We start from the raw sequence: 26,536 nt of genomic DNA, 5'->3' as shown, positions 1-26,536 counted from the left end.
GGTCCCACATGATTCTCAGCTTTATTAAATTTGGACTATGTTTATAGATAAGATTTATTATTTCTAATGAACCATTCACTACAGTTGTTTATATCCAAACTTTTCTGAACCAGTTTTATCTTTTTTGTACATTCTGCCTCAGGGGATGTGGTACCTAAGTCCTGCTCACTCATTGTATTACAGCCTCCTTGCTCTAAGTTCCTTCTTTTTAGTTTGAACTATCCTATAGTTCTAAGTCCTAGGATGTTTTTGATCTGAGAGTACAAGCAGCTGGAGGTGGTTTGGGTACTGAGTTGTGGTTTGTGGGTTTTTTTTTTTTTTGTTTTTTTGAAGGCACTCTGTTTGAGGGAAGTGTGGGTTTGATGGTTTGCTCCCTGTAGCCCCTCTCAACACTGAGACACATTTTCTTCTTTTCTGCCTTGTTTGTCCAGGGGGAGCAGTGCCTTCTGGCTTGGAGGAGAACCTGTGTAAGATTTGCATGGACTCACCCATTGACTGTGTTCTGCTGGAGTGCGGCCACATGGTGACCTGTACCAAGTGTGGCAAACGCATGAACGAATGTCCTATCTGCCGGCAGTATGTCATCCGAGCAGTGCACGTCTTCCGGTCTTGAGGGCTAGCATTGGCTTCTTCAGTGCCTTATAGGACATAGCCCAAAGTGTCTGGGCTCAGGGTTGGTCCAATGCACAAAGGCAGTTTATTGCGAGAAACTGGCAGTGTTAAGACCAGGACAAGCAGAGGTACCTGGCATACCTGTCTTGCCATGGGGTGTACCTCTTAGATGGCAGAGCACAAAGCCAGTGGGAACTGATTCAGATCTCATGGGTGAGTGCCTGCTTCTCTGATTATTGGGTGGTGATGGTAATCAATGAAGAGGACTTTCCAGAGCTTGGATCGTGTCTTCCCCCTTCCCGAGAACCTAAGACACATCTCACACATCCTATACACCACCACTCCTGCTTCAGCAATCAAAAAGTCCTGCTGGAAATGGTTCCCTTCCCCCAGCACATCTGGATTTAAATTTCTGGTTTCTGCGTGTTTTAAGTCTGCTACATTGCCTAAAATCCATGTTTCTATGGACCAAAAATATGTTAATCAGACCAATAGTATTCCCTAGGTCAGAATTTGGATCAGTAGGCTGATCTCTAGTGAGAAATTAAGTCTAAATGCTGTAGAAAAATTTCTAAGTTGAGTCCCTTCTGTTAAGTGTTGGGGTTGGAAATGATCAGTCCGCTGACCTGACCCCTAAACTGCTGGGAGTCCCTAGGAGGTGGTACGTGGTTCATCTCTACTGCTTCTCTTTGGGTTTGACTGTGCCATCCTTCACCTTGGATTATGAGGAAAGAGAAATGGAGGCAATGGCTTTCTGTTTATCTTTGGCTTCTGATATTTTTTTCAGCAGGCTAAACTTTTTTTTTTTTTTTTTTAAGAAAAAACATTTTGTTTCTCTTCTTCGGGTTTTAAATTTGCTTACCGAAGGCTTAGGAACTTAGGCAAAGAGCTCTGCTCTTCTTTAGCCTGGCTGCTCATGGAGTTCCTGGAGAGCAGACACACAGGACAGTGTATGAGGCATTGGAAGGTGCTGAACGAGGCTGGACTATGCCCATGGCTGCTTCTCAGCCTTTTGGGTAGGTCAGAATGAAGCATTTTCTGAATCATGATTCCAGCCTTGTGGGGTCTACACTGACAGGGCTGAAGGGTTTGAGTGGTGTTTGCTGGAACAGCTCAACAAAGCACAAAAGGAGCTGTGTGCTCCTGTAGGGTGCACCCTCAGCACTGGATAAAAACCACTGCCCTCCACTGCGCAGCTAAGTGAGACTGGAAGAACCACTCATGACCCTGGAAAGCAGAGGGACACCTCTAAGGGGGCTATTTGAATACTTAGGCTTTCTTCCCATCATTAACCACTAAATCCTTTGGGGGATCAAATAGTTCCATGAAGTAGTTGTCAGAGCTACCAGGCCACTTTACCTCTGCATTCTAAGTCCAGATGGCTAGATTTTGGGTCAAAGCCTTTGCAGGTGTCAGGAATCACAAGATTCCTCCACAAAGACTACCTTTCCGGAATAGTAGGTACTGTAGTTTACAATGTCTTCAGTTTAGCACAGCCCACCGATTTTGCTGCTCTGGGACTCCACTGTGAAACAGGTCTGATTATGCAGCTCAGTAAGACCTAACAAGACTTCAAAGCTGACTCTCCCTTCTTAAGACTGCTTTCTCTTCTGAGGCCTTACCGCCCTACCTCCTAGACAGGAACAGAAATAATACACTGATGGCCTGTTAGCAACCCAAGTAACAGTCAGAGCTGATGTTACTTATTTTGAAGAAAGAACTTACCTTTAAATCTCTTTCATCTTTTGGTATTTTCTTTTGGAAAAAAAGACCAGATGTCAAACAAGTTTTTTATTGTAACACCAAATGAAAGTTGGAATTCTAAGATTCCATTTCAGTTAATGTCTAACCCAGGTAGAAAACTTGATTTTTTTTTTTTTTAAATACTTGAGCCCCTTTCTGTTCTTCACGGATCCTTGTTCTTAATTAACATAGAAACACCTAATTCTTCCAACTATTCTGTGGCTTTTGCTGGGATTGCGCCAAGACTTAGTTTTAAAAGATGGACAGCTGACTGGTTCATAGGTTGGAATAGCTGGTTCTAAACTAATAAGCTGTAAAGGAATTAATAGTCTATATTGTACAAATTTGTTAAAATCTCTTGGATGTGAATGTATTACTCCAAGTGGCTTATATTAAGATTTTTCTCACCTGGGTGTTAAAAAGCAAACCCAAATGTGTATTTTTTGTTACAGAGCTCTGCTTTATAATTTTGTAATAAAGTTTAAATACAGATGCCTGTTCCATCTGGTGTGGGGATGATGCCAGAGGCCACAAAGTACTAGTGAATGTAGGCAAGCATCAGGCTACGTGTAGAGGTATTGCTCTTCAGAGATCGCATTCCACTTTGGGAGATGCTTGGGCCACCTGGTCTTGGTCAAGGTACCCTGCTCTGTGTTGTGACTTGCCTATGATCACAAGAGTGTGTGGGAGAAATTACGGAACAGTCTAGAAGTGGAGCTAGTATAAGGATGATTCTCAAGAGCAAATGTGAAGCACCAGGTGAATTATTTACACACTGTCTCACTGGAAAAGGGCCTTCAAGAGCTAAGTGGAAAGGAACATCACGACAGCTAGGTAGCCAGTTACGTGGATATAGTTGTGGCAGACAAGTATGGCTCAAAGTTTGGCCCAGCCTAAAGGGCAGACTGCAAAATAAGCACAGGCCTATACCAAGCTACCTGACCAGGTGCCTGAGGGGAGGGGAGAGGAGTACATCATCTCCTGGAAAACTGGATGAGACAAGAGTCTACGCTGTCTCTTAAAGAGAATAAGTCTTGCTAATGGCTGACTTGTTCAGCATCCAGTGATAACCACTCAGTCATCAGCTGGCACTATGTAAACAAAGGCCGGAGAGAGTGGGGGTAAGTTTAGGGTAATATTGCTTAGGGTTGGGTGGGATGACAGGAAGAGATACAAAGGTGTACACACACACACACACACACACAGTCCAATCTCCCTGCAGAGAAGTATGTCAGAAAGACAGGAGGAAACATACAAACACTGGACAGTGACATAGTAAGGCATTCAAGGGGCAAGGGGCTGACCTTTCGGCCCTGTTGGTGGGGAAGAGTTGTCTTTGATGCTCTACCTAGCTACTTGATCCAAAGAAGTTGGAGATGTATGCAAACAAGTGCTCAAAGCAAAAAGTGCTTTTGCTTTGAGGATGGATTAGAAAGTATCTTACTCACCAGACTGAGTGGTACCTACTCTGCCCTAGTTGTCAGAGCATCTATAGTCACTGTGTTTCCCCTCTGCACATCTGAAACAGTAGGTGAAAGGCAAAGCCAGACTAGTAAGCAACGTCCTAGTAGGGTATTAGGAATACACAGGGTGGTTAAGTCTATATCTTAGAAGCCCACACAAGTGTTTAAGAGGTTTGTTTGGTCACAGTGACCTAGCTCACAGGAGATGACAGATAAGTCTGCTGAAGAATAGAGAACTGACCTTTGAGAGGTGGCACAGCATCGGCGTGGAAGCCAGTCTACCACAGTACCTGGAGAAGCCCATGCTCAGAGCCAAGTGTGAACTTTGTCATGCAAGGTGGTAAGCCAGGCCTCCTCCCCGATAACATCTGTACCAGGTTCTGTGCCTCATGTTAGTTACATAAGGGATCCAAGGTTACTGACAGTCCAGTGATTCAGGAGCAGTGCCTCTGCCCCTTCCTCTTGGAAAACTGATGCTCAGGTGTGTGATGGTCACTGCTGACTTGAGACCATTTGAAGTCATAAAATGAGGTCTTTAGTGCCACATTTCAAGGGCTTGACAACCAGATGAGGCTAGTTTAGGACACTTCCACTGTTGTAAAATAGGATTCTGTGTGCGGCTGTGCACAGAAGTCATCTTTCTTTTGCCTTTCAAGTACATCTGCTGCAGGTCACAGGAGCCAGCCTTGGTAAGCAGGGTGTGTAGATTTTCCTGGCTGTGGATCTGTACTCCTTATAGTCGTCCAGATTTTGAGGAGGCAAATCCTCCTTCAAGGAGCCTCTATCTCTAAGGAGGCCAATTTTCCTATAGATGACAGCCTCTCCCTCCAAGCTGGGACCTGTAAACTATAATCATCGGGGTCCATTTTGTCTTTCACATGAGGGCTCACCCTAGCAAAAGGGACCAGACATAATAAAGGTTTTGCCACATACAAGAAGCGTTTGAGGACAGTTTAAATACTGCTTTTAAGATGCACACAGAAGTGAAAAGGAGCAGACAAAGGAAGTAGATTCTGCTCAGCATTCATTCCTTAGTCACTGAGGAAAACTGGAGGTGGAACTGGTGGGAGAGGATGCTTTTTTGTTTTGTTTTGTTCAAGGCTAGCCTTGAACTGACCCTCTGACTTCTTGCTCCTCATGCACTACCATGCCTGGCTTAAGATTTCTTACTTATAAAATTTGTAGTTCAATGGGAGGACACTGTGTCTAGCATGCGTAAGGGTCTAGGTTGGTTATCAGCACCTCAAACAACTAAGATTGGCTTCTTTTTAAACAAGAAGGCAAAGCTAGCACCCAGATCTGCAAGATCTAGTTAAACTAGCAGGAGAATTGCTTGTGCCCACAGCAACTAACTCCTGATCCAGAAGGACCATGAAGAGTTGGAGGGTATAAAAGGTATATTGCTTAGCAAAGAGGCCCCTACCATCCAGGCAGAGCCTCATGCAGTAGAGTGGGCAGGTGAGGACAGCCCAAAGAGGAAGACCAAAGTCCTAGCAGGGAGTTATCAGCCTCCGTTTCCGGATACATGCCCAAATCCACTCTGGAGAGACCAGCTGAGCCTCAGTGTTGTTGTCCCTGTTACCCAGCACATGTGTGGCTGAGGCCATGTCAAATTCCTGTACCAGGTCCCCGTCGAATGCCACAAAGTAGCGTTTGAGCTGTTTGAAGTCTGGTGTGGAAGGTGGCAAGTAGAGCCGCACCCCAGTGAAGACATCCAACAGCACCTGCAAACAGAGTGGTCCATGCAGTGTGAGCCCTATACTGGGTGCAGGACAACCAGGGATGCACAGGATCTAGGATCTAGGACACAGATGGTTTACTGAAAAAAAGGCAGAGGTATTGCTAACCCATCCTCTAGCCACTCTGGCTGACCCAGGTCTGACAATCCCCCTGTCCCTGACTAGGAGAAAAGGGAAAAGTGAATGGGCTCTAACATCTGAGGCCAGGGTATGGAAAAAGGGGATTCTCCAAGAGCCACCCAATGCAAAATACCTCCCCAAGATTAGTTTGCTCTGCAGTTACCTAGAGAGCCTAGAGTCTTGTTCATCAGTGTGCATGAGTTCAAGGGCTTCAGGGAGGGAAGAGAGATGGGAATGGTTTCTACTGAGAAGTGGCTTCAGGCCCTGAGATTTCAACTTCTGTACTTATGCTTGGGCAGGGGTGCAATCTCTCTGTTGATGTTTCTTCATTTACTCTGGGCCAGAAGCCACCCAGGGTACCACAGACTAACATGTTGCCAGACCAGGGACTAACAAAAGGGAAAATAATAGGCTCCTTAGCTGGGAGTTGTCAATGCCATGGCAGTCTCCCTCTCCTTGCTGGGTGGACCTGCTCCGAGAGACACAAACACACTGCTGCACCCCACACCCAGACTGGGCTTCGTTTTTTAATGTGAACTTTAACGACACTGGCAGCTGGTTGGGCCCCTGCCGCCTCTCCTGCTAGGCCGGCTCTATCTCCTGCCTGTTGACACAGCTCTCCTTCCTCTTTGCTGGCTGGCCCGCCGCCTCTGCAAGGCAACAAGAGGGCACAGGGTGGAGCAGCAGAACTGTTCATCTGCCCAGAACAGGAAAGGAAGGACTCCAGTAGCCTTCCCCCAGACCAATACAGACATCTTTTCAACTTCACACATGGGAACTTAGAATTCCAGACCCTGAGCCAAACTGGCCTGTCTCGTGAACCATTCTTATCCTCACCTTTGTTGGGCATTGGGTCTCATCAGCAGCTTTCCTCTTTACCCCCACTTTCACTGGAGAAGACTTCACGGCTGGCTTGTCTCCTGATTTCATGGGGGAAGGCTTTGGAATCACCCTGTTGCCTGCAGAACAGCAGAGGTCAAGAGTATGAAATTAGTAAGTACTTGCTGAGCATGTATGAGGCACTAGGTCCGATCCCTAGCATTGCACCAACTGGGACATGCCTATAATCTCAGTACTAAGGAGGTAGAGGCAGAAGGCTCAGAAGTTCAGGGTCATTATGGGCTACATAGTGAGTTAAAGGCCAGCCTGGTGTAGAAACATGGCCATACAAAAATCATCAAAACTAATACTAAAACCAAGAACAAGGAAGCGGGCAAGGGAACTTTTAATGGTCCTGGAAGTCAGGGGGAGCCAAGAGATGGGTCAGGCACTTCTGCTATGACATGAAAGGGGAGAAGGCTATCAGCTAGACCCTTTAGCTCCAAGGTGGCTCATTCCCCAGCCAGCCTGGCTCTCCCTGGGTACTCTGTCACTCAGGTTTGCTGAACAGGTAAGAGGTGGCTGCCTGGTAAAAGAGTTTCTGGCCCATGGCTAGTCACATGCCAGGAATGCACTGAATGTCTGTTGTAGTGGACACCTAATCATAGGATGGCAGAATCAAATCAAAATGTATGCCTGTGTGCTACCATCTCTTCCTACCCACACCCCACTCCATCACCTCAGGCCCTCTTACTTACCACCTCTGCTAGTGGGGTCATTCAGCTTCTGTTCGGTTTTCTTGCCACTGGCAGAGGACTTACTGGGAGGTACCTTGGGGGCCTTGTGGGGTAGAGCAGATCCAGCAGTGCCCTCGTTCTCACCATTGCTACCTCCAGTAGTGGAACTCCCCTCATCTCCAGCCACTACCGTGAAGTCTGCCTTTTCTTTGGACAGCTGGTACAGTTCCTAAGAAGTGGGGGGACGTTAGGTGCTGTCATCCCTTCCCTGACCTGACCTGCATTGGGATGAGTGGTACCTGGCACATGCAGCTAGGGAACAAAGTAGGACCCTGGAACCTGAGTAACTGTGGTGAAAGTGACCTTCTGTGGCCCCCAAATTATTTTATCTTATTTTTTTGGACTGGCTTTAAACTTAAGGTCTTCCTGTCTTAGCCTCTCCAGTGCTAAGATTACAGGCTCAGATGAACCACAGTTTGTTTTTTTTTTTTGAGACAGGGTTTCTCTGTGTAGCTTTGCGCCTTTCCTGGAACTCGCTTTGGAGACCAGGCTGGCCTCGAACTCACAGAGATCCTCCTGGCTCTGCCTCCCGAGTGCTGGGATTAAAGGCGTGCGCCACCACCGCCCAGCATTGTTTTGTTTGTTTTTGAGACAGGGTCTCACTGTGTAGCTCTGCCTGGCCCAGAATTCATCATATAGATCAGGCTGACCTTGAACTCAGAGAAACTTTGTCTCTGCCTCCTGAGTGCTGGAATTTTAAAGGTGTGCAATACTATATTCTGCCTAAATCCCAGTTCTTTTTCTTTAAAAAAAAAAAAAAAAAAAAGGTGTTTGCCTGAATATGTGTCTATGTGTCTATGCACCATGTAAATGTCTGGTGCCTGCAGAGCCCAGAAGAGGGTACTGGATTCCCTAGAATGAGTTACAGACAGTTGTAAGTTTCAGTGTGGATGCTGTGAATCAAACCTGGGTCCTCTGGAAGAGCAGCCAGTGCTCTGAACCCCCTTGAGCCATCTCCCCAGCCCTTAAACCTCAGTTCTTAATTAGTAAAGTAGGACTGTGGCCTGGGGCAACTCCTAAACAGGCTGTGGGAAGCTAGAAGGCCTTTCAGGAGACCCGAGGAGGGTGAGCTGGGACAAAGTTTCAACTCTTAACTGCTCTCCTTGTTTTGTCACAGAGCTAAGAAGCCAAATGACATGTGAATAGGCCAGATGCCCAATAAGAGCAAGACAGTGGGGTGGAGGACATTTAGAAAGCCAAGGAGATGGCACCTTGAGTTGGGGGAGGTTAGTGGCAGATTTCCAGTCCTTGTCGTTCCGGATTCGGGTGCAGCGAGGAAATCGGATGGAGATCCCATCAGCAGTGTGAGCCTCAGCTTTGGAGAATTCTGCCCCTGTGATCTCCCACACAGCAGCTTTCTGTCAGGAATAAAAGAGGTAGATTATCTATAGCCAAAAAGGAAGTCTTCAGCAGCCAGAAACAGTGTCAACCAGGTCAAAGCACAGAGGTTCTCACTGGCACTCAGGAGGCATGTCTGCCAGTTCTGCCTCCTCTGGAAACTTGTCTGCTTAAGAAGGGCCTGGCTAGGTCCTTCTACAATGGCCCTTGGACAAATGGATTGGAATTTGCTCCCCCTCTACTAAGAAAGTCCTCAGTGATGGCTGAATATCCAAGTCCCATCCTGGGCTAACTTTATGTGGCACTGGAGAACTGCATACTACTTCCGGGGTGGGGCCCACAAACTATCAAATTGATACCTTTGGGTCTGGGACAATAAAGTCAGGATAGTAGATTTTGTTGATCTTCAGCCAACTGGGTATCTTGCTGGGATCCTGATGGAGAAAAGACACTGTGAAATGTGGCTTAGCTAAAAAGGATGACCCTTCACCCCAAGTGATCCTTCCTCTCCAGAGAGGCTGTGGCCCATAGGACACAGGCCATCATCCACAAGGTAGGATCTCTGAGATTTTAAAGCCTAATCCTGCTCCTATGGCCAAGAAGCAAGCTCCTTACTGAATTAAAAACAAGACCTGAAGACCTCAGTCCCCAAAGCACAGCCTGTGTCTTGGGAGTGAGAACTGTCAGAGCCAGGGTCAACCGGAAGCCTTTCTCACCTTGCTGATCTTCACCATATCTAGCTCCTTCTGCAGTCGGGCAAGTGTGGCATCATCATGGCCTCCAGCACATTTGGTGACAGTGCACCACTTCTGGCTGTCAGGGTCATAGCAGCCCATGAGGAAGATAGACATCATGCCACCTGAGAGGGGAACATGAATTTAGTGTGGGCTAGAATGGGCAAGGCCCATGACAGGCTGGTTGGAGAAGGGCCTTAGCATCAAGAGTGTTACAGTAGCCAGACAGTGGTGGTGCACACCTTTAATCTCAGCACTTAGGAGGCAGAGGCAGGCGGATCTCTGTGAGTTCGAGGCCAGCCTGGTCTACAAAGTGAGTTCCAGGACAGGCTCCAAAAACACAAAGAAACTCTTATCTCAAAAAAAAAAAAAAAAGTGATCACACTCAATAATTTCCTGGGCTCTGAGGAATTGGACAGTGCCTAAAACACAGCAAAAACAACTGATACACTGCCTTAAGTGTTTGTTCCTCAGACCTCATCCTTCTCCCCAATCAGGAAACTGAGTTTTCTGAGGAGGAAGCTGTCAGGCCTTGAAACAGCTGGTGTTGAGCTTCCTTGTGTGAGGACAGCAGAAGGTATTCCCGACCAACTTCTTTTTATTATTTTTCCTTTTTGAAACATTTTTGTATTTATCTTTTGTGAGCGTCTACTTGTATGTACCAGTCATACTCAATATTCAAACATGCTCAGTGTAGTGTGTGTGTGTGGGGGGGGGGGAGGTCAAGGACAACTTGTAGGAGTCAGTTCTCTCCTTTTACCATGTGGGTGCTAGCGATCAATTTAGGTTGGAAGGATTGGGGGTGAGGGGCATCAGCTCTTCTTACCAGACCTCTGAGTGTCAGCCTGTAGATCCCAGATGTCCCTGCCTGGTGTGACCAGGGCCCCAGATCCCAGGACCAAGCAATCCATGACCAGCAGATCAAGCTAGCAAGGAGGCCAGTGTGTGTCTTCAGATAGAGTACCATCACAGGGACCAGACACCACTGACCTTTGCTCCCTTGCCCATAGAAGGCCCCAAGAACCACCAGATCAGCTGTATCAGCCATGGCCCCCTCGTTCAAATAATCTTTCTTAACTTTCAGCCAGTGCCGCTTCCCAGGCTCGTATGTACCCTGAGGGGACACAATAAATAGATCACAGAGAATGGACACTCCATGAGGATAGGGTCTGTCTTTTTTACCACTGTGGCCCAGCCAAATCTCTGCATTCAGGCACTACAGGACACACAAGGCCATTTTCAGATTCAGGACTGGCCTGCCCCAGTTAAGTAGGAAAGACTCCCATGTAGCTTTAACTCTCTCCCACCTCCAGTGCCTCTGTCATCTCCAACAGGAGAAGACAAGGGTGTAGCCATCTTACCTTCACATCCTTCAGCACCAGCCCTTCTAAGCCCTCTCGGATCACTCGGTTTATCATGTCAGCCAGGTCTGAGGCTTTCTGAGGAACAGTAAGAGAGACATGCAGACAATGTGAGAATGGACAGTGTTCACTTCTATACACTTAGGTAGGAACATACTTAGATGTAAGGAAAAGGTCCTAAAGAGTTGCTGCGACTTTGAGATGAAGGCTGCTTACCTAGGAAAAGACTTTCATGCCCTTCAGAGTGAAGACAATTAGGCAATAGATGGACCCCACAAAAGAACACCCAAGCCTCCTCCTCTCACACCCCATGGGGTTTTCTGCTGTTAAAAACCATCCCCGCCTAGGATTGGAACTTCACTTACTGTGACTTGCTTCATTTCTGAGAACATGATCCGGTTACGGATTTCAACCATGTTGTCATGAAGAAACTTCCGTCGCTCACAAAGTGGCCTAAGGGGAACAGCCGAGCTGAGGGAAAGAGCCTCCCCCCCACCCCTGGCAGGGTTTCTAACCAGGACAGTCAGTGCCCAATGGTAAAACTGATGCTTCAGGAGGGGGCGGCTGCAGATTCCCATATGAACAGTTCTGTTGTCAAGGGTTGCAAGGACTCATCAACACTGTAGATGGACTACTGTGAACTGTGGCTCATAGCCAGTTCATAGCTGTGCTTTCTCCTCTATTGAGCCAAGAGAACACCGGTCTCCAGTCCAGACTACAATGAATAACGTTACAACTCTTGTGCCAATGTCCCACTCTGTCTTACCCTAACCCCCAGGGTGGCTAGCCTCTGAGTGAACAGCCTGACACAGGTTATGCTCCACACAATGCCTAATGGGTGTGGGGCATAACACAAGGCTGGTACAGGCTTCGAGACCCCTCCCCATCAATTCTTTCCATTTTCTTTCTTAATCATGGATGCAGCAACTATAGAAACAAGATTAAGGAGACATCCTAAGTGCGTAAAGGACAAGTATCAGCTGTGTAGGTCTAAGCCTATGGATGCAGCTCACACCAGACTGCCAGTTCTCCTTGGATATTTCACCCATGGCATCCCCTACAAGCTGATAGATGCACAAATGTTAGCCTATCTCTTTCCTAACTGAAGCCTCTAGAGGCCCAACCCAGATAAATCTCCAGTGCAGATAGATTCTGAGTTTAAAGATGGTAGCCTGGGAATAAAATCTAATGTAGAGCATATGCTTAATACATGTAAGGCCCTGGATTTCATCCCTAGTACTGCAAAACATGAAAAACACACACATACAAAACAAAAACAAAACATATCAAAACACTAACTTACCTATCCATCAAGCTGACATCATTAAAGTAGATACAATCAAAAACAAACAAGCAGACATTAGCATCCTGGAAGGCAGCTTTCTGGAGGGGAAATGAGGCAGTAAGTACATGTGGGCATGGAAACGGGAGTAGCAGTCCACTTCTGCAGCCCCCAGTGGACAGTCCCGTTGGTGCTCTGCAGGCCCCAGGCCATAGAACACTCCATAGATGGTGCTCACTAAACACCAACATTTCCCAAAGGCCCAAGTGTTAAAGGCTCAGCCCCCAGGGTGGTGAAGTAGGGAAGGTCTTAAGTCACTAGTGGTGTACTCTTAAAGGGATTGTGGGGCTTTCCCTCTCTGTGCTCCTCAGTTCATGATGTAAATGATTTTGCTCAGTCACATGTTCTTGCCATGATGTCCTGCATTAGTACTGATCTAAGGGTATGGGCTCCTGTATTCCCTGACCATAACCTCTAGAACTATTTTCCTTTATAGAATAGTTACCTCTGGTATTTTGTTATAGTGATGGAAAAACTGAACTGAAACCAACTCAATTCTAAGTTGGTTCCTAATAAGCAACTCCTTTTTATAGAAGAACAAACAAAGGAACAGGCCCTGTCCTGAGTGACTTATCCTCCCTTCACCCCCTTTTTAGATTAACAGCACATTTTTGCACACAGGACTCTGAGTGTGTACCTTGTGCACTCCCAGAGTCCCAAAGGGCAGTGGTTTGCCTGTGTTGTTGTCAATCAGGAGCACCTCGGAGTCCAAGATCATGCTCTGACCGCCAGGAAAAGCTCTAGGGATGTAGTCCTTAAAGTGGGCCACCTGGAAGGAGAAAGGTAGCTTTGGCAAGGATGGCTTGGTAGTTAGGACCTAAAACCAAGCCATAGTGATCAAAGCCCCGGCCAAATAGAGAAGCATATGGAAGCTCAGGCAATGGGTGAAATGCACAGCTAGGCTGTGTCAGTCCTCCCTGAGAGGGGAGCAGGCTATCTGTTTATCACCTCTGTCTAGACCCAGCGAATGGTCAGCCTACTCTGAGTCATGTTCTATGGGCTGTACAGATGGTTTGGAGGAAAAAGGAAGAAACAGAGTTAGTATATCAGGAGGACATGGGACATAGACAAATATGGGAGGAAAGGAAAGAGGAACGATGGGCAGGTAGAGACTAGTGTCCATTCCAGAAGATTGGTGTTACCGGGCGGAGGACAGGAATGGGGGAAACAAAGCCCTTAAACAGTGAAGAATGAGAACAGAGTCTTCTCTAAATGGGAGCTCTGAAGCCCCTGTTGTCTTCAGAGTATGAGCCCTGGGACTGGATGTTTCCTAACAGAAGCAGAGCCCTAATTCCTGACTTCTCAGTGGGATAGATCCCACTGCAACCCCAGGTATTCCTTGACAAAGGATACCAAAGAGCCTGACAATGGTCTAATTCCTCAGCTAAGAGCAGCACATGGTCAGTCACTGCCTTGGATATGGAGTGGGATGAGGAAAGACCTGATCGTTTATCCTTATTCCCTTCTAGAACCAAAGGACCCTGAGGTGGGGACATAGCTTAATGTGCAGCCCTCACCTAGCTTCTGTAAGCCTGGGTTCAATCTGCAATATTTAGAAAGGTAAAGAAAGCTGTGTTCAAATGTCCCAGGGTCACAAGTGGCTCTGTATAACACCATCCTTATCACAGCAGTTCCTGATCAGTTTCAGTGCCCCTGGAACAAATGAACCTCCTCACTTACAGCTCCATGAAACACTAATGCCCAGCTCTCTTGCTGAACCCATAAAACAAGTAGCCTAGCTACCATGTCTCTATTGGACCATACAACACATTCCCCAAGGCACAGACTCTGAGAAACCAAGTCAGAACTGAGAAAGAAAGGGGAAGCAAAGCTAGGAATCCATTTACTCACAAGCTACTAGGGCCATATAACCCAGCTGCTTCTCTCCCATAGACCTCAAAAGGCTGGCCCTGGGAGCTGAGAAGGGCTGAGGAATGAGGTTCTCAATTTCCATCAATCCTGATTAGGGCAGGAATCAGGGATCACAGAGAGTCCCACAATAATGTGCACATAAACTACAAGCTCCATGAGGGTCAGAGCTTTCACCTATTTGTACTTTTATATGTCCACTAGCTACAACAGTGCCTAGCATTTGAGAAGTACTTGTTGAGCAAGCTAATGAAGGATGACAGCACAAGAGTTCCTTGTACATGAACCTTAATCCAGCCAGCAGGAGTACAGGAGACACAGACACCAGACCTGCCCTGAGCTTGCTGTCTGTGCTGCTGCATTATCCGGGGAGCTCTTTCCTGCCTGATAACCCAAGTCTGGGCTCTGTGGCTGTCCCAGCTGAGCAGCCTTTCATTACTGGAAGGGTCCAGGAATGAATTCCCTCCATCCGTTTACAGATAGAAACAAATTCTCTTCTATAAAGCACAGCTGGAAAGACCTGTAATTCTGGCCCCATGGTTCTTAGAGGCAAAGAGAAAGTCCTGGCTGCAGGCTGTTACCTTGTGAGGCAGGACAGGCTTGAGACTGCGGCTGAAGTAGCTGAAGTGGTCCCCCTTCTTATGCACCTGGACTCGCTCACCGTCGTACTTGATCTCAGAGAACATGCCATTGGGACACTTCTTCATTGCATACTCGATGGACTTGCAGGCCTCAGCCTTAGGATGGAGAAAGCAAATGCTGGATCCCTTCAACTGGGGCTCCTTAGCAGAGCCTGGGGCTGGGGTTGTCAGGACTGAATTGGGTTCTGGAACTGCCTCAGGACAGACTGCTGCTGAAGGGGTGATGGTATTGCAAAAGGCCGGGCAATGCTATATTCTGATTATAAAATCACCAGTTGATATTATGGCCTACACAGCAAGATTGTCTCAAATAAAAAATAGCTTATCCATCAGCAGAGTTGGCTTAACAGTCTGCATTCTGAAAAATATAAATGCTATCCATTCTAGAATAAATACAATTCTTCTGAAGTAAGATTTTTTTTCTCAGTAATTAGGCTCTTACAAGGCACCTGGCTTATTAAACACACTTGCTATCACAGTAAGTGACGGTGACAGGCTAGCAGGGTGACTGCAATCTGAGACTGACGGGATAGGACACCCAGACACAGACACACTCACTCACATACTGGCACCAGCCAGACCCAAACAGTAACTACCATTTTGGGGTTCTTGTCAGGCCAAAAAACACAATGTCCTTTCATCTTTGATGACACCTTATATGACAAATGCTGCAGGAAAGAACAGGAAGTCTGGGCGGTTATGCACTCACATAAGGTCAGGCAGCCAGTAAACAGTCAGACTCAGATGTGTATATGCCCTCCTCCCAAGCCTGTGTGCTAAAGCACTAAGCATGCAATCCACACCACTCTTCAGACAAAGCTGTGGCAAGGTCCCTAGGAAGCACTCCCATAGAAGACAGAGAAGACCCTTCTTCAGATGAGGGAGGTGGTTCTGTCCCTAGCATGGAGACCACACAATTCTGGCACTGGCTATCCTGTATTTTTGGTAGTGAGAGAACTCTTCCCTATCCCAAACATAAAAGCCTAACACAAGGATTTAATATTACAAGGCAATTTCAAAGAAGAAAAAACAAAAAAACAAAAAAACAATTCTTCCCTGCATACCTTTGGACAGCCCAAGGGGATTCACAGCAAGTGGCAGAGCAGCAGATACTGACTCTGCTGCACATAAACCCAGAAGGGACAGCCATCCTCACTAAAGCTGCAGAAATCCAAGTTATGTACTAGAGTGAGGCTTTATTCCTTGAGCTTCTGTCACAAGAGGCCTGGCTCTGTTGCCAGCTCTGAACTATCCTGCAGGAGGTCACAGCCATGGGGGCTACTGAGCATAGCCCTGTCTTCAAGTGTGATGCTAAATTACTTGGTCTCACATGCCACTCCCACAGGGAAAGTAAAGCGCTAAGGAAGCCGGGTGCCCTGTCCCAGGCTTGCTGGTGGCAGTGCTGGGCACTAGGCTGAGGTTGTACTAGGTCACTGTCTTCTGCACCTTTACTTCCCAGCCCAGCCCTGCTCTGCTCATCTCCACTCTTCCTTCCCACACTTCTCTAGGCAACCTACAAGAAAGAGCCCTTGCCTTTTATCCCCTTTCAGATGCCAGCAACTTGGAGACATGGATTATAGGGACAAGGCAGTGTTCCTTACCAGCATGGGCTGCACAGGAGTCATCAGTGAGGCCTGGACGCTCAGAGCCCGTCGCTGGCCTGGGTCCTTCTCCACCTCCTGCTCATTGTGAAGGACCCGCTCCACCACATCCTGCAGGTTGCGTGAGGCTTTGAAGGCTTCATAAGCATTGGGGTCAAGGGCATCTAGCCTGCCAAAGGCAACAGAAGCAAGGAAACAAACCTCTACATCTGACATTATGGCTTAGGGTAGCAGTCTGTCATAGACAGGAGAGATGCTGGGGAAGTAGCCTTGTTCCATCCTTTAACTTGAAGATGTTTCTAACCTACAGCAGTAGTCACATGGAACCAAAGAGTTACGAATGCGCTCCAACACAAAATGGTCAAATTTATTTAAAACAAAAAGTTTTTCTAATTTCCTTTTCTGTAACTTGAATAAACAATTCTTGAGCATGAATTTTGTAGATGTTAAAAAGCCAAAAGGTTGGAAATCAAAGCTGGCACAGGAAAAGACAGAACACTCAGGGTTCTGAGACCCTGTACCTTACTTGGTATAGCCTTGGCAGAGAATGGAGCTGGAATGGGCAAGAAGCCTGTTCCAGGCTTTCAGTTGTAGCAGCTTTGTGTTAAAGATAGCTATCTCTACTTTACATGTGAGAAAATGGGTGTGGAGGTGAGTTAGGGTCCCGCAGGAAGTAACAATTAGGGTTCAAATTTGTAGCAGGTCTCCCAAGTCCTGAGAGCAGTGGGGAATGAGGAAGTTGGCAGTTCAGGCTGTCAGAGGAGCCATGGTACTTACACATGTTTTGCACCCGAGTTCATCTTCAGATCATGTTTGATCAGCCGGATGATGCACTTAAGGTCATTGGCTGTACACCTAGAAAGAGGAGGAATACTCAGCTTGATCTCTGAAGAACTCTGATCCCCCAACCTTCCTTCCTAGAGCAGTCCATCCCCATTGGGTCTGGTTTGAATAGGGCAGCTCCCCCACCTGGAGGCAATGTCCTGCAGGGCCTGCTGCTGCTCATCCTCTTTGGTGAGCTTGGAGAGGTGCAGGAGAAATGCATCCACTTCCTGGATGGTGAGGAGACTCTTGGCAGCTGGGGGGAAAGACTTGCTCTGCTCAAAGAAGACTCTGATCGTCTCTGACACGTCACCCTGTCTCCAAAAACCAAAATGCCACTGCTGCAACCCCAGGAAGCTCGGGACTAATCAAGAGTTCAACCACAGCTCCTGTCCCAAAGTAGTTCTCAGGAACTCTCTCCCCACCAGTTCCTAGAAGGAGCCTATCTATCCACATGAGGCTACCCACTTGCTTTAGCTGAGTAGAGACATAGCACTAAGCCAATTTGATTCCTGTTTAAGAATATAAACTAAGGCACAGTCCTTCCAATAGTAGACGTTTGGAATGAAACTTTCCATGGCACCAAGGCTGGAGTCACAAACAAGCCAAAGATGAATGGGAAGTCCACAGAAAGAGGGAAAGCAAGCAAGCAAATAAAGCCACAACAGCCCCAGGAGATACAAAAGCAAGTCTTAAGTCCTGACTTTTCAGATAAGGCCTTTTGTGGCTTGGCAGTGGTACGTTTTTTTCAGTTATTAAACTTAAGAAAGAAACTGCTGTGTCCTCACACTCAGCTTCCCTAGACTAACAGAATCTTGTTCAATAAGTTTCAGTTCCCTACACCAGTATGTGCTCAGTTATTTTTAAAACTGGCTGTGGGAAAGCTAACCCGGCAGAGTCCCACCTGGGGTGTGGCCTCCCTACACCGGCCTCTGACCTGTTCTAGATCCCGAGCCATCTCATCTGGGTTGCAGTTAAAAATGCGGCTAAAAAGTTTCACAATCTGCTTATCGTTCAAGTTGTAAACACTCTTAATGACTCCCGGCAGCAGCAGCTTCACTGTTAGGTACACATCACCGCGGAAGCCATCTGAAAACAAAAGGAAGGAAAATTCCATTCAGAAATGGAGCTGCCAGGTGTGTGGTACACAGCTTTAATCCCAGCACTCAGGAGGCTGAAGCCTGCAGATCTCTGTGAGTTCAAGGCCAGCCTGGTCTACATAGTAAATTCCTGGACAGCCAAGGATACACAGTGAAACCCTACCTAAACTACACATACACACACACACACACACACACACACACACACACACACACACACACACACACACACACACGAAAAAAAAGGCAGGGATTGCTTCCCACAGCTCCTTGCAAGTATTACTACAGTAGCGGTGGTCACTGGCTATGGTTTTGGTCTGCTTCACCTTTTTACCTTATGATCTCCCACTGGGCGAAGCCCTGACTTTCAATTTGTGATGATACAACAGATACTACGTGACAATTTTCTGGATCTATGAAAGAAACAGCCGGAAGATTCTACTCTACACTCGGCATGTGGTCCACCTAATCACATATCTAAGTGGACTTCTCTACTGGCCAAATGGGTTCTTCTGCCTCCTAAGGACTAAGAACTGAGGAAGAAAATGGCCAAGCACCCTGCACAGAATTGGCTATTAATATAAAAGGTCTGGTGACAATTACAACTATAGGATCCCATTTCAAGATTATCAAGAATTAAGACACCGATATGTATGCCCATAAAGCTGGTCATGGCTCTGAGCTTTTCAGAGGGAAAACATACTCGGATGCTCACAGCCTTACCTCCTGCAGAGCCTTTCTGCAAGAAGTCCTGGATGATCTGGGTCTTTGTATTGTAGCTAGGATTTTCAGCTACCATGGCACACAGCTTCCGGAACTCTCGAAGTAGACAATCTTTGTGCTGAGGGTCACATTTACGTGCAGACAGACTTGTCTTAGGGGCAGGGCTTGAGGGGGTTTGCTCAGAGTTGTTGGGTTTGGCTGCTAGAGAGAGAAACAATGCACATGATTCTTTTTTTCCTTTTTGGGAAGCACAAAGAGGAAGGAAGAAAATGAAAATTTTGCTGGGGCTTTATATGTAGTTTTGTTCAGTCCCCGCAACAAGTCACTGGAGGTAGATGTACTGGACCCATGTCACAAGTACAGATATGGAGGGCAAGTAATTGGCCCAAATACCACTGCTTGAAGACTGGACTGAGAAGCATCTGTTTATATGAGCATCTCACACAGGAACAAAGACTACTTTCATGCCACAAGCCATTGAATGGATCTCAGAACAATTGTAATTCTCACTCCAGAAAGGCTGGGATGAGAAAGGGAGAAGAAACCAAAGGACATGTGGAAATTACTGCCATTGTGGGTTGTCAGGGCTGCTGCAAACCTGAAGGATTACAGAGTTCACTGTCCTCTTATGATGAGACCAAGGCCCGAGAGCAGACAGCTCAAGACCACCTACCTCCTTGGTAAAAGAACCAAGACAGAGATGCCAGCAAGAAAGTCAGGACCCACCAGTGCATTCCAGTTTGTCTTTTCTTATTGTCAAAATAAAAAGTGATTCTTTCTCACCTCTTTGTGGCCCTTTACAAGGCCAAGGCAGAAGTTGTTTGAGCTAGGAGCTGTTAACGAGGCTTCTTGTTTGGGTTTTGTACACTGTAAATCTGTTGTCACCTCTGACCTGGAATCTTAATCTGCTATGGGGCAGGGATCTTTCCAAAGCATAGTATTTAGCTAGGTTCAAGAAGGATAGCACCCTATTCCTTCCAACTCTTCTAAATTCCATGCACAAGACCAGAGTCTTTCCAGAATCATGTTATCTTGACTGTCACCAGGACTCTGCTTCGGCCCTATCGTTGGCCTACTACCAACAACAAACCTACCTGAGTTTTCACATAATAAAAACTGCCAAAGACCAGCACATGCCTGTATTTCTAGCACCCAGAAGGCTGAAGCAGGAGGATCTTAATTTCAGAAGGCTGGACAGAAGACCCTTTCTCTTACATTTCTGGGTTGTGAGTCCAGCCTTTAACAGGTGAGCCATCTCTCCAGCCCAAGACTCTCTCTCTTAAACAGAACAAATTAACCGTGTGTGCATGCGAAACTCCTACAGATCCAGGCATAATTTTTGTAACATATCCCACAGTCCTCATGACAGGACTAATGTCTTAATGCATCTTAATGCACAGCTGAAGCCACAGAGACTCAAACAGGTGAAGACTTGCTCAAAGCACCGAGCTGTCAAGTGTGGGCCAAACCTCAATTCTCCTGACTTCACATCTAGGCTTCTTTGAACCTCCAAACTACTCAAGTCCAAAGGGTTTCATTTTATGATTTTCTTCAACTGAGCCAGTTATAAGAATTGTTTATCTCGAACAATAAAACAGAATACAGGGTATAGGAAAAATAACACACTACTGGAACAAACAGACATCAGTGCAATAATAGCTCCACTGTGAGCCTGAACTTCAATTCATTCATAAAATGAGCATAATGAGCATAACAGAAAAGCACTTCTTCAGGTTAAGTGAAGAACAAAAGTCCATAGGCCAATGCTTTCTCTTATCTATAGCCAATAAACGGTCCTCTCAATTCCCATCAGCAGCATAAGTTCTAGCAAAGTTTTATGGATTCCATGTCTTTGAACAGTAGTTTGTTACACAACAGAAACAACTTACCCATGTGTGTGCATGTTTACAAATTATTCTTTATCTTGCTGAGACATAAACAAGAGATAGGAGATGGAATCTGAACCCAGAGCCTGTTAATTTGCAAGTCCACCTGCTTTATCATTGGGCTCTACTGTCTCCTAACAGAACGAGACACCTGTTGTTCAGATTTTCCTTCTGGCTCCTTACTCATACATCTCTACCATACGAATATATAGGCAATGACTATCAAGGAAAATCAAAGAAAAATGTTCTATGCATGACACTTCCATCTCCAGTTCAGGCAAGTTTGGGGAACAACTTCCTCAGAATTCTGTCATTAAAAGAAATAGCCAAGCAGTGGTAGCGCACGCCTTTAATCCCAGCACTCGGAAAGCAGAGTGGACCTCTGTGAGTTCAAGGCTAGCCTGGTCTACAGAGTGAGATCCAGGACAGCCGGGGCTGCACAAAGAAACCCTGTCTTAAAAACCAAACTAAACCAACCTAACCCAAGCAATCAAACAACAAAACACCAAGAAGCAAAGAGCTGGTTAGAAAAATCTTTTGACCCAGGTAATAACTTCAAGTGGTAGAAGTACTGACAAAACAACATGTTCCTTGCTACAGGAGAGATTAAAGTTCACAAAGAAATGCTATGCCAGTGGAGCACGGAGGGTGAGCTATGGCTGGACTGCCCAGACAAGCCAAACAAAGGAGGGCCTTTAAAGGGAAAGTAGCCTTAACCCATCTTACCTGAAAATCCAGAAAATTTCCGGGGATTGGTACTGGTGACAAACGAGGCACCTTTCACTGGGGATGTCACCTGGCCAGTGGTTGTCAGCTTGGCCTGGACAGCGGTCTTCTTCTTTGGTGTGCCAGCCGCCTTAGAAGACAGGTCTACAGGACCCACAAAGAATAAAAACATCCTTCAGAGAAAGACTGCTGAGGAAGCTTTTGGGGATTTTATCAACAGTTCCCAAATCCTTGCGTGGTAAGTTTCTATTGTACTATGACCCCAGGCTGGCTGGTCTTTTTGAGTGTTTGGAGAAGGTACAGGGTATTGAACAGAGAGAAGAAAAGGGTATTTTGGTGATCATTTGCCTCTACTGGTAACGATATTTCATCAAAATTCCCCACCTCTTATCCAATATATAATAATTGCTTAAAGTACAGATTTGGGGAAAACAATAATCATTTATTCTTAAACATTTTTTATTTTTATATGAATGGGTATTTTGCCTGCACATATGTCTGTGTACCATGTGTGTATCTGGCACCCAGGGAAGCCAGAAAAGTGCACTGGATCCCTTGGGGTTGGAGTTACAGACGGTTGTGAGCTGCCCTGTGGGTGCCGGGAATCGAACCCAGGTCCTCTAGAAGAGCCACCTTTGCTCTTAACCGCTGAGCCCTCTCTCCAGCCCCAGTGATCACATTTTGGTAGCTAAAACTTGGACCTAACTCGGGATAGCAAAGAAACCTGGCATGCCTGTTTGGCACAGGGAGGAAAACCCCTGTTGACTGCACTCCCCTTCCCTTGAATGAGACAGTCAGTAACAAAGGCTGAGAATAAGAGACCCATCTTTAGAGCCACAGCCTTTCGATCTATTACTTTAGAGACTCCAAGAGTCCTCAGATATGCATATAGGAGTAAGCATGTACGTGTGGCTATATGTATAAATATATGTGATTTTATGTATATGCATGCATGTATCTTTCTAGTTGTCTGTTCCAAGGACTTAGAAGCAAAGATACCCTAAGATGATGAGACATACAGCATCCAGATTTTGGTTTCTGAAACTGTTTTTCATTAATGGGAATTCAGACTCCTCAGAGGAATGGCTACTGCCACAGCTAGGAGAGGACATACAGAAGAAAGTCAAGAGCATCCTCTTATGCCCAATACATGAGTACTTATAAAATGTGGCCCAAGAGGTCTTAAACTCACTTCTGAGTCCTTAACCAGGACTGCAGGCTAAAACTCAAGGAAAAGGACACGCCAGGTGTGGTTGACAGATGTGTTCAACTTCGGGACTTGAGAGGATGACGCAGAAAAGACTGAGAGTTTAAGGTCAGCTAGGGCTACCAGCAAGACTGCTCAGAGAGAGAGACAGAGAAGAAACTAGGGTATACAGGATATAGAAGCCACCCTAATGGGACTACTAGCTGGCCAAATATGAGACAATTAAGTACCATAATGAACTTAAGTCCCTGATAAAAGGTAGTAATCTACAAGTTCATAAAGATAGCAAGTTGACAGCTAAAACAGTGGTAGCCAGTCTTTTATTCTTTAAAAAAAAAATCAACATCTAAAAGAAAGACCATAGTGTACCAGACTTGGTGACACAAGCGTATATTAGTCCTGTAGAGACAAGGCAGGGTGATTGCTCCAAGTGTGAGGCCAGCCCAAGCTACATGGCATGGCAGGAACACATCTAAAAACAAAAAACAAAACCCCCAAAGACCCTCTAGAAATGTTGCAGAGTACAGGAGGCCAAAGAGACATGACAATTAAACGCAGTACCTAATCTGATTCTACACCTGAATCCTGCAACAGAAGAAAACGTACTACTAAATTATAGCATTCGGTCAATTGAAAAAAAACAGTATACAGATAAGAAAGTATTGCATCAAGGTAAAGTTTACTGAGGTTGACAGGTAAGCTATGGTCATGTAAGAGAAGATTCTATTTTTTATGATACATGCTAGAGTACCTCCCAGGCCTGATGACATAACTTTCTCTGAATGGCTCAATAAAAAACAAGCCAGATATGTAGAGAGCAAGTACATATACAGAAATGAAAAGTAAACTGACTAGTGTCAAGAAGGAAATCTGTGTAAAGAGAATGTGAGTGTTCTTGTTACTACTTTTATTCTTATAACTATTCTGTGAATTTGAAATTATGTCCAAGCAAGACACACAGAGAAAGAAATCTCCTAGACACTAGTCCCCTTGCACCTTCCTCTATTAGCCCCAGCAAGCTGAGGAAGCAGGCTCTCCACCCTACCTGCAATGTGCTGGTTTATCTGCTCCTTTTCATTATCTTCCAGCTCTTCCCAGCCTTCCAGCTCTGTGAGGTCTTCGATTTTTTTTGTGGTAGCCCGTGCCCGCTCCAGCTTCTCAAACATGCACTTAATATGGTACCACTCTTTCATATCGCCCCCAGACTCTGAGAAGGGATTGGGCACCACTTTGCCAATGCGGCATACGCCCTTTACAATCTTCTCCTTGCATTTCTTGCAGCCAGCTGTGCCCCGCTTGGCATAGTCCACACAGAACCGTTGCTCCGCCATCTCACAGGGGCCAGTACAGAGTCCCACATGCGACCCTGGGAAGAAAACAAGGTGGGTGGCACGCGGTCTTAGATGACCTCCCCGGAAGGATAGGACAGGCTTTCTTCTCTGGAGGAGGCAGCACCCACGAAGGAGATCTGTTTCCGACCACTGGCTGAACTGTCTTATGACAGGCCAGTGATTCTGTTCTAGGAACAGGCACAGTTCTTTTCTGCCAAGGGCACCAAGATTTCTTGGGAAGAGGATCTTGAAAGCCAAAGTCATATAGCTGCATGAAAGGGTAGGAAAACAAACACAAAGACATGAAGAAGACAGGCTTACAATTTCTTAATGGTCAGAATCTCATACAGAGCTCATGATTAGTCAAGCACTTCCCAAAGCATTCACCTAGGCTAAAATAGAGTTCTAATACAGGAAACATCAGTTTCCAAAGGGGCATGCACCATCAACAACATGAGATACTAATAATGGATGGTGCCCTTTAAATATTACCAAAATTCTGAAGCACTGTCTTAATAACCATGAAAAATTACATCGTGCTTATGAAGTTTCCCTGTGAAATATAACACACGAGTCACCTTTAGAAAATAATTAAGCCACTATAACAGATTTGAGATTTCAGAAGAAGCCCTCCTTTGAGAAGCAACTCATCAGGGTCTATAATCAGACTGACTGCCTGGGTTCAAAACCTTACTCAGCCATTTATCAGCTGTGTGACCCTCAGCAAGTTACTTTACCCATCTGCTCCTAAGAGTAAAATCCTTAGAAACAGGATAAGCAATTCCCTTGCTAAATTCAGCAACCTGAATCAGGGTAAGTTGAAATAACTGGACTGTAAAAGTCAAAGGAAGTGATGGATGAATCAATCCAAGTGGAAACTGTGATTATACCTACCCCTTCTTATATTTATAAGTACTGAGTGGCTTTTTAGTTTTAATTTCCAATATACTAGAAACTATTTGTAGTCTACACACTGCTATGAAGCAAAATTGCTCCTGTGTCAACAGAAAGCCCACTGCACTCCTCACAGTGCTACACAGCACACAGCACAGCAGGTGTACTATGGAAGAAATAGTATGGGAGGCCAAGCCCACCCGTGGGCTGGGGCACAGATACCAGGTGGCTCAGTTTCCTCCAACTTGCTATGTAAACAAGGCCGACCCTAAACAGCCAATCCTCCTGCCTCCAGTTCTGGGATTATAGGTGTGAGCCACCAAGCCTAACTTCAATTTATTTATCTATTTATTTATTTATTTTATTTTTTTGAGACAGAGTTTCTCTGTGTAACAGCTCTTGCTTTCCTGGAACTCATTCTGTATACCAGCTGGCCTCCAACACACAGAGATCTGCCTCCCTCTGATGGGATTAATGTTGTTCATCACCACGCCTGGTTTGCATTTATTTTATGTTTATTTATTTTTTGATATGATCTTTTTATGTAGCCCTGGCTGTCCGGTAAGTCACTCTGTAAAGTAGGGTGGCATTGAGTGCAGGTAAAAGGCATTGTGCCACCACACCCGGGCCCAGTTTTATTTTTATAACAAGACTAAGAGCTAATTATGGTGGTTCTCGCCTGTAATCTCAACACTCAGAAGGCAAAGGTAGAAGGGTTGCTGTGTACGTTCAAAGCCAGAGTGTCTGGTTTACTCAGTAAATTTCAGTCTAGCCAGGGCTACATAGCAAGCTCAAAATGAAAACAACCCCCAGGATTAGAACTACCGCATGGGGTGGTTAGGAGAATTACAACGAATTCGAGGGAGGGCTGGCGATGGAGTTCTGAATTCCCGGAGAATGTATACCAAACTTGTGTAATTGACAATGTACGACTCGAGGGAGAGGGAGGTCGGTTAAATGGGAGGCTCACAGTGGGTCACACAAGCCCCACGTTTCAGAGAAGCGACTGAAGAACAGCAGGGCCGAGGAGGAGCTAGGGGCGGGTAGGAGTTTTCAACTTTCCGCAGAACACGGAGAATGGAGTGCAGCCCCCACCCATCCCATGGGTCCGGGACAGGACAATTAACCACCGGGGCCCAGCGGCGCGGGGAGGCTCGGGAACCCCCGGGCCGCGAAGACCAGCACGCCGCTCTGCTTACAGGATCTGCCGGGGAGCCGCGGCCGCGGGGAGGGGCCGGCCAAGGCCGGACCCCGAACCCCTGGGGACGCCCACTCGGGCGCGGGTGGCATCCTGCCCTCCCCGGTGCCCGCCTGGGGTCTCAGGGCCCGCGGGCCTCCCGTGGGCTCCCGGGGGGCCGCCACGTCACGGAGGGTGTGCCCCCAGGCTGAGCGGCGGGCGGGGGAGGAGCCACGGGCTCTCCAGCCACGCAGCTCTCGGCCCCGGCCCTATCCCTCCCCACACCGCGCCCCGCGCCCCGCCGTGCCGCCCCTCACCTTCCTTCCCGGCTGTCCAGGCTCCGACGGTCCACACGGGCCTCCCGACTAGGAGCCCACAAGGCCGCGGGCTTCTCACGATGACTAGACCGCCTGTCTCTTTAAATACGGGTCCTTGAACCAGAGACAGCGCGCAGGCGCAGTAGCCGAGCCGGGCCTCCGCCTTCCGACCCC

At 46.6% G+C, this 26,536-nt stretch overlaps 2 protein-coding genes across 10 annotated transcripts in view; one reads left to right on the top strand and one right to left on the bottom strand.

The window, feature by feature from the left end:
* Positions 1 to 2,847, top strand: part of Rffl (ring finger and FYVE like domain containing E3 ubiquitin protein ligase) — a 69,652-nt gene extending 66,805 nt beyond the window's left edge. For all 6 annotated transcript variants that reach the window (XM_028866990.2, XM_028866994.2, XM_028866988.2 and 3 more), the window contains one exon: positions 432 to 2,847. In XM_028866990.2, coding sequence (XP_028722823.1) covers positions 432 to 613 — 182 coding nt within the window. In that variant the 3' untranslated portion in view covers positions 614 to 2,847. The remainder of the gene's footprint in view (positions 1 to 431) is intronic.
* Lig3 (DNA ligase 3) lies at positions 2,391 to 26,536 on the bottom strand. 4 transcript variants are annotated; one of them, XM_028866984.2, is made up of 20 exons: positions 26,363 to 26,536; positions 23,689 to 24,242; positions 21,437 to 21,580; positions 18,825 to 19,025; positions 17,939 to 18,090; positions 17,149 to 17,315; positions 16,957 to 17,034; positions 16,180 to 16,348; positions 14,519 to 14,674; positions 12,706 to 12,837; positions 12,030 to 12,109; positions 11,092 to 11,179; positions 10,727 to 10,804; positions 10,356 to 10,479; positions 9,348 to 9,490; positions 8,991 to 9,065; positions 8,505 to 8,651; positions 7,255 to 7,462; positions 6,515 to 6,636; positions 2,391 to 5,542 (listed from the first exon to the last, which is right to left on the bottom strand). In XM_028866984.2, the coding sequence occupies exons 2-20, from the start codon at positions 24,236 to 24,238 to the stop codon at positions 5,309 to 5,311; spliced, it is 3,048 nt and encodes a 1,015-aa protein (XP_028722817.1). In that variant the 5' UTR covers positions 24,239 to 24,242; positions 26,363 to 26,536; the 3' UTR covers positions 2,391 to 5,308. The 4 variants fall into 4 exon arrangements, with proteins under 4 accessions (XP_028722817.1, XP_028722818.1, XP_037056864.1 ...); XM_028866985.2 differs by having other exon boundaries at positions 18,825 to 19,022; XM_037200969.1 differs by lacking the exon at positions 2,391 to 5,542 and adding an exon at positions 6,189 to 6,327 and having other exon boundaries at positions 26,363 to 26,499.

The sequence above is a fragment of the Peromyscus leucopus genome, chromosome 8b (genome assembly GCF_004664715.2).
Source record: "Peromyscus leucopus breed LL Stock chromosome 8b, UCI_PerLeu_2.1, whole genome shotgun sequence".
In the NCBI taxonomy this organism is placed as follows: Eukaryota; Metazoa; Chordata; class Mammalia; order Rodentia; family Cricetidae; genus Peromyscus; species Peromyscus leucopus.
Note: the sequence above shows the minus strand (reverse complement) of the source record. Positions and strands in the feature narration are given on the sequence as shown.

Bases quoted from the DNA above. Each gene is read 5' to 3' on its own strand.
- Lig3 (XM_028866984.2), bottom strand. From the start codon at position 24,238: ATGACTTTGGCTTTCAAGATCCTCTTCCCAAGAAATCTTGGTGCCCTT. The intron at 12,110-12,705 runs GTACACACTCAG...TTTCCCCTCCAG, and splicing joins GGACTCTGGGAGTGCACAAG to AAAGCTGCCTTCCAGGATGC. The intron at 8,652-8,990 runs GTATCAATTTGA...TATTCCTGACAG, and splicing joins TTATTGTCCCAGACCCAAAG to AAAGCTGCTGTGTGGGAGAT.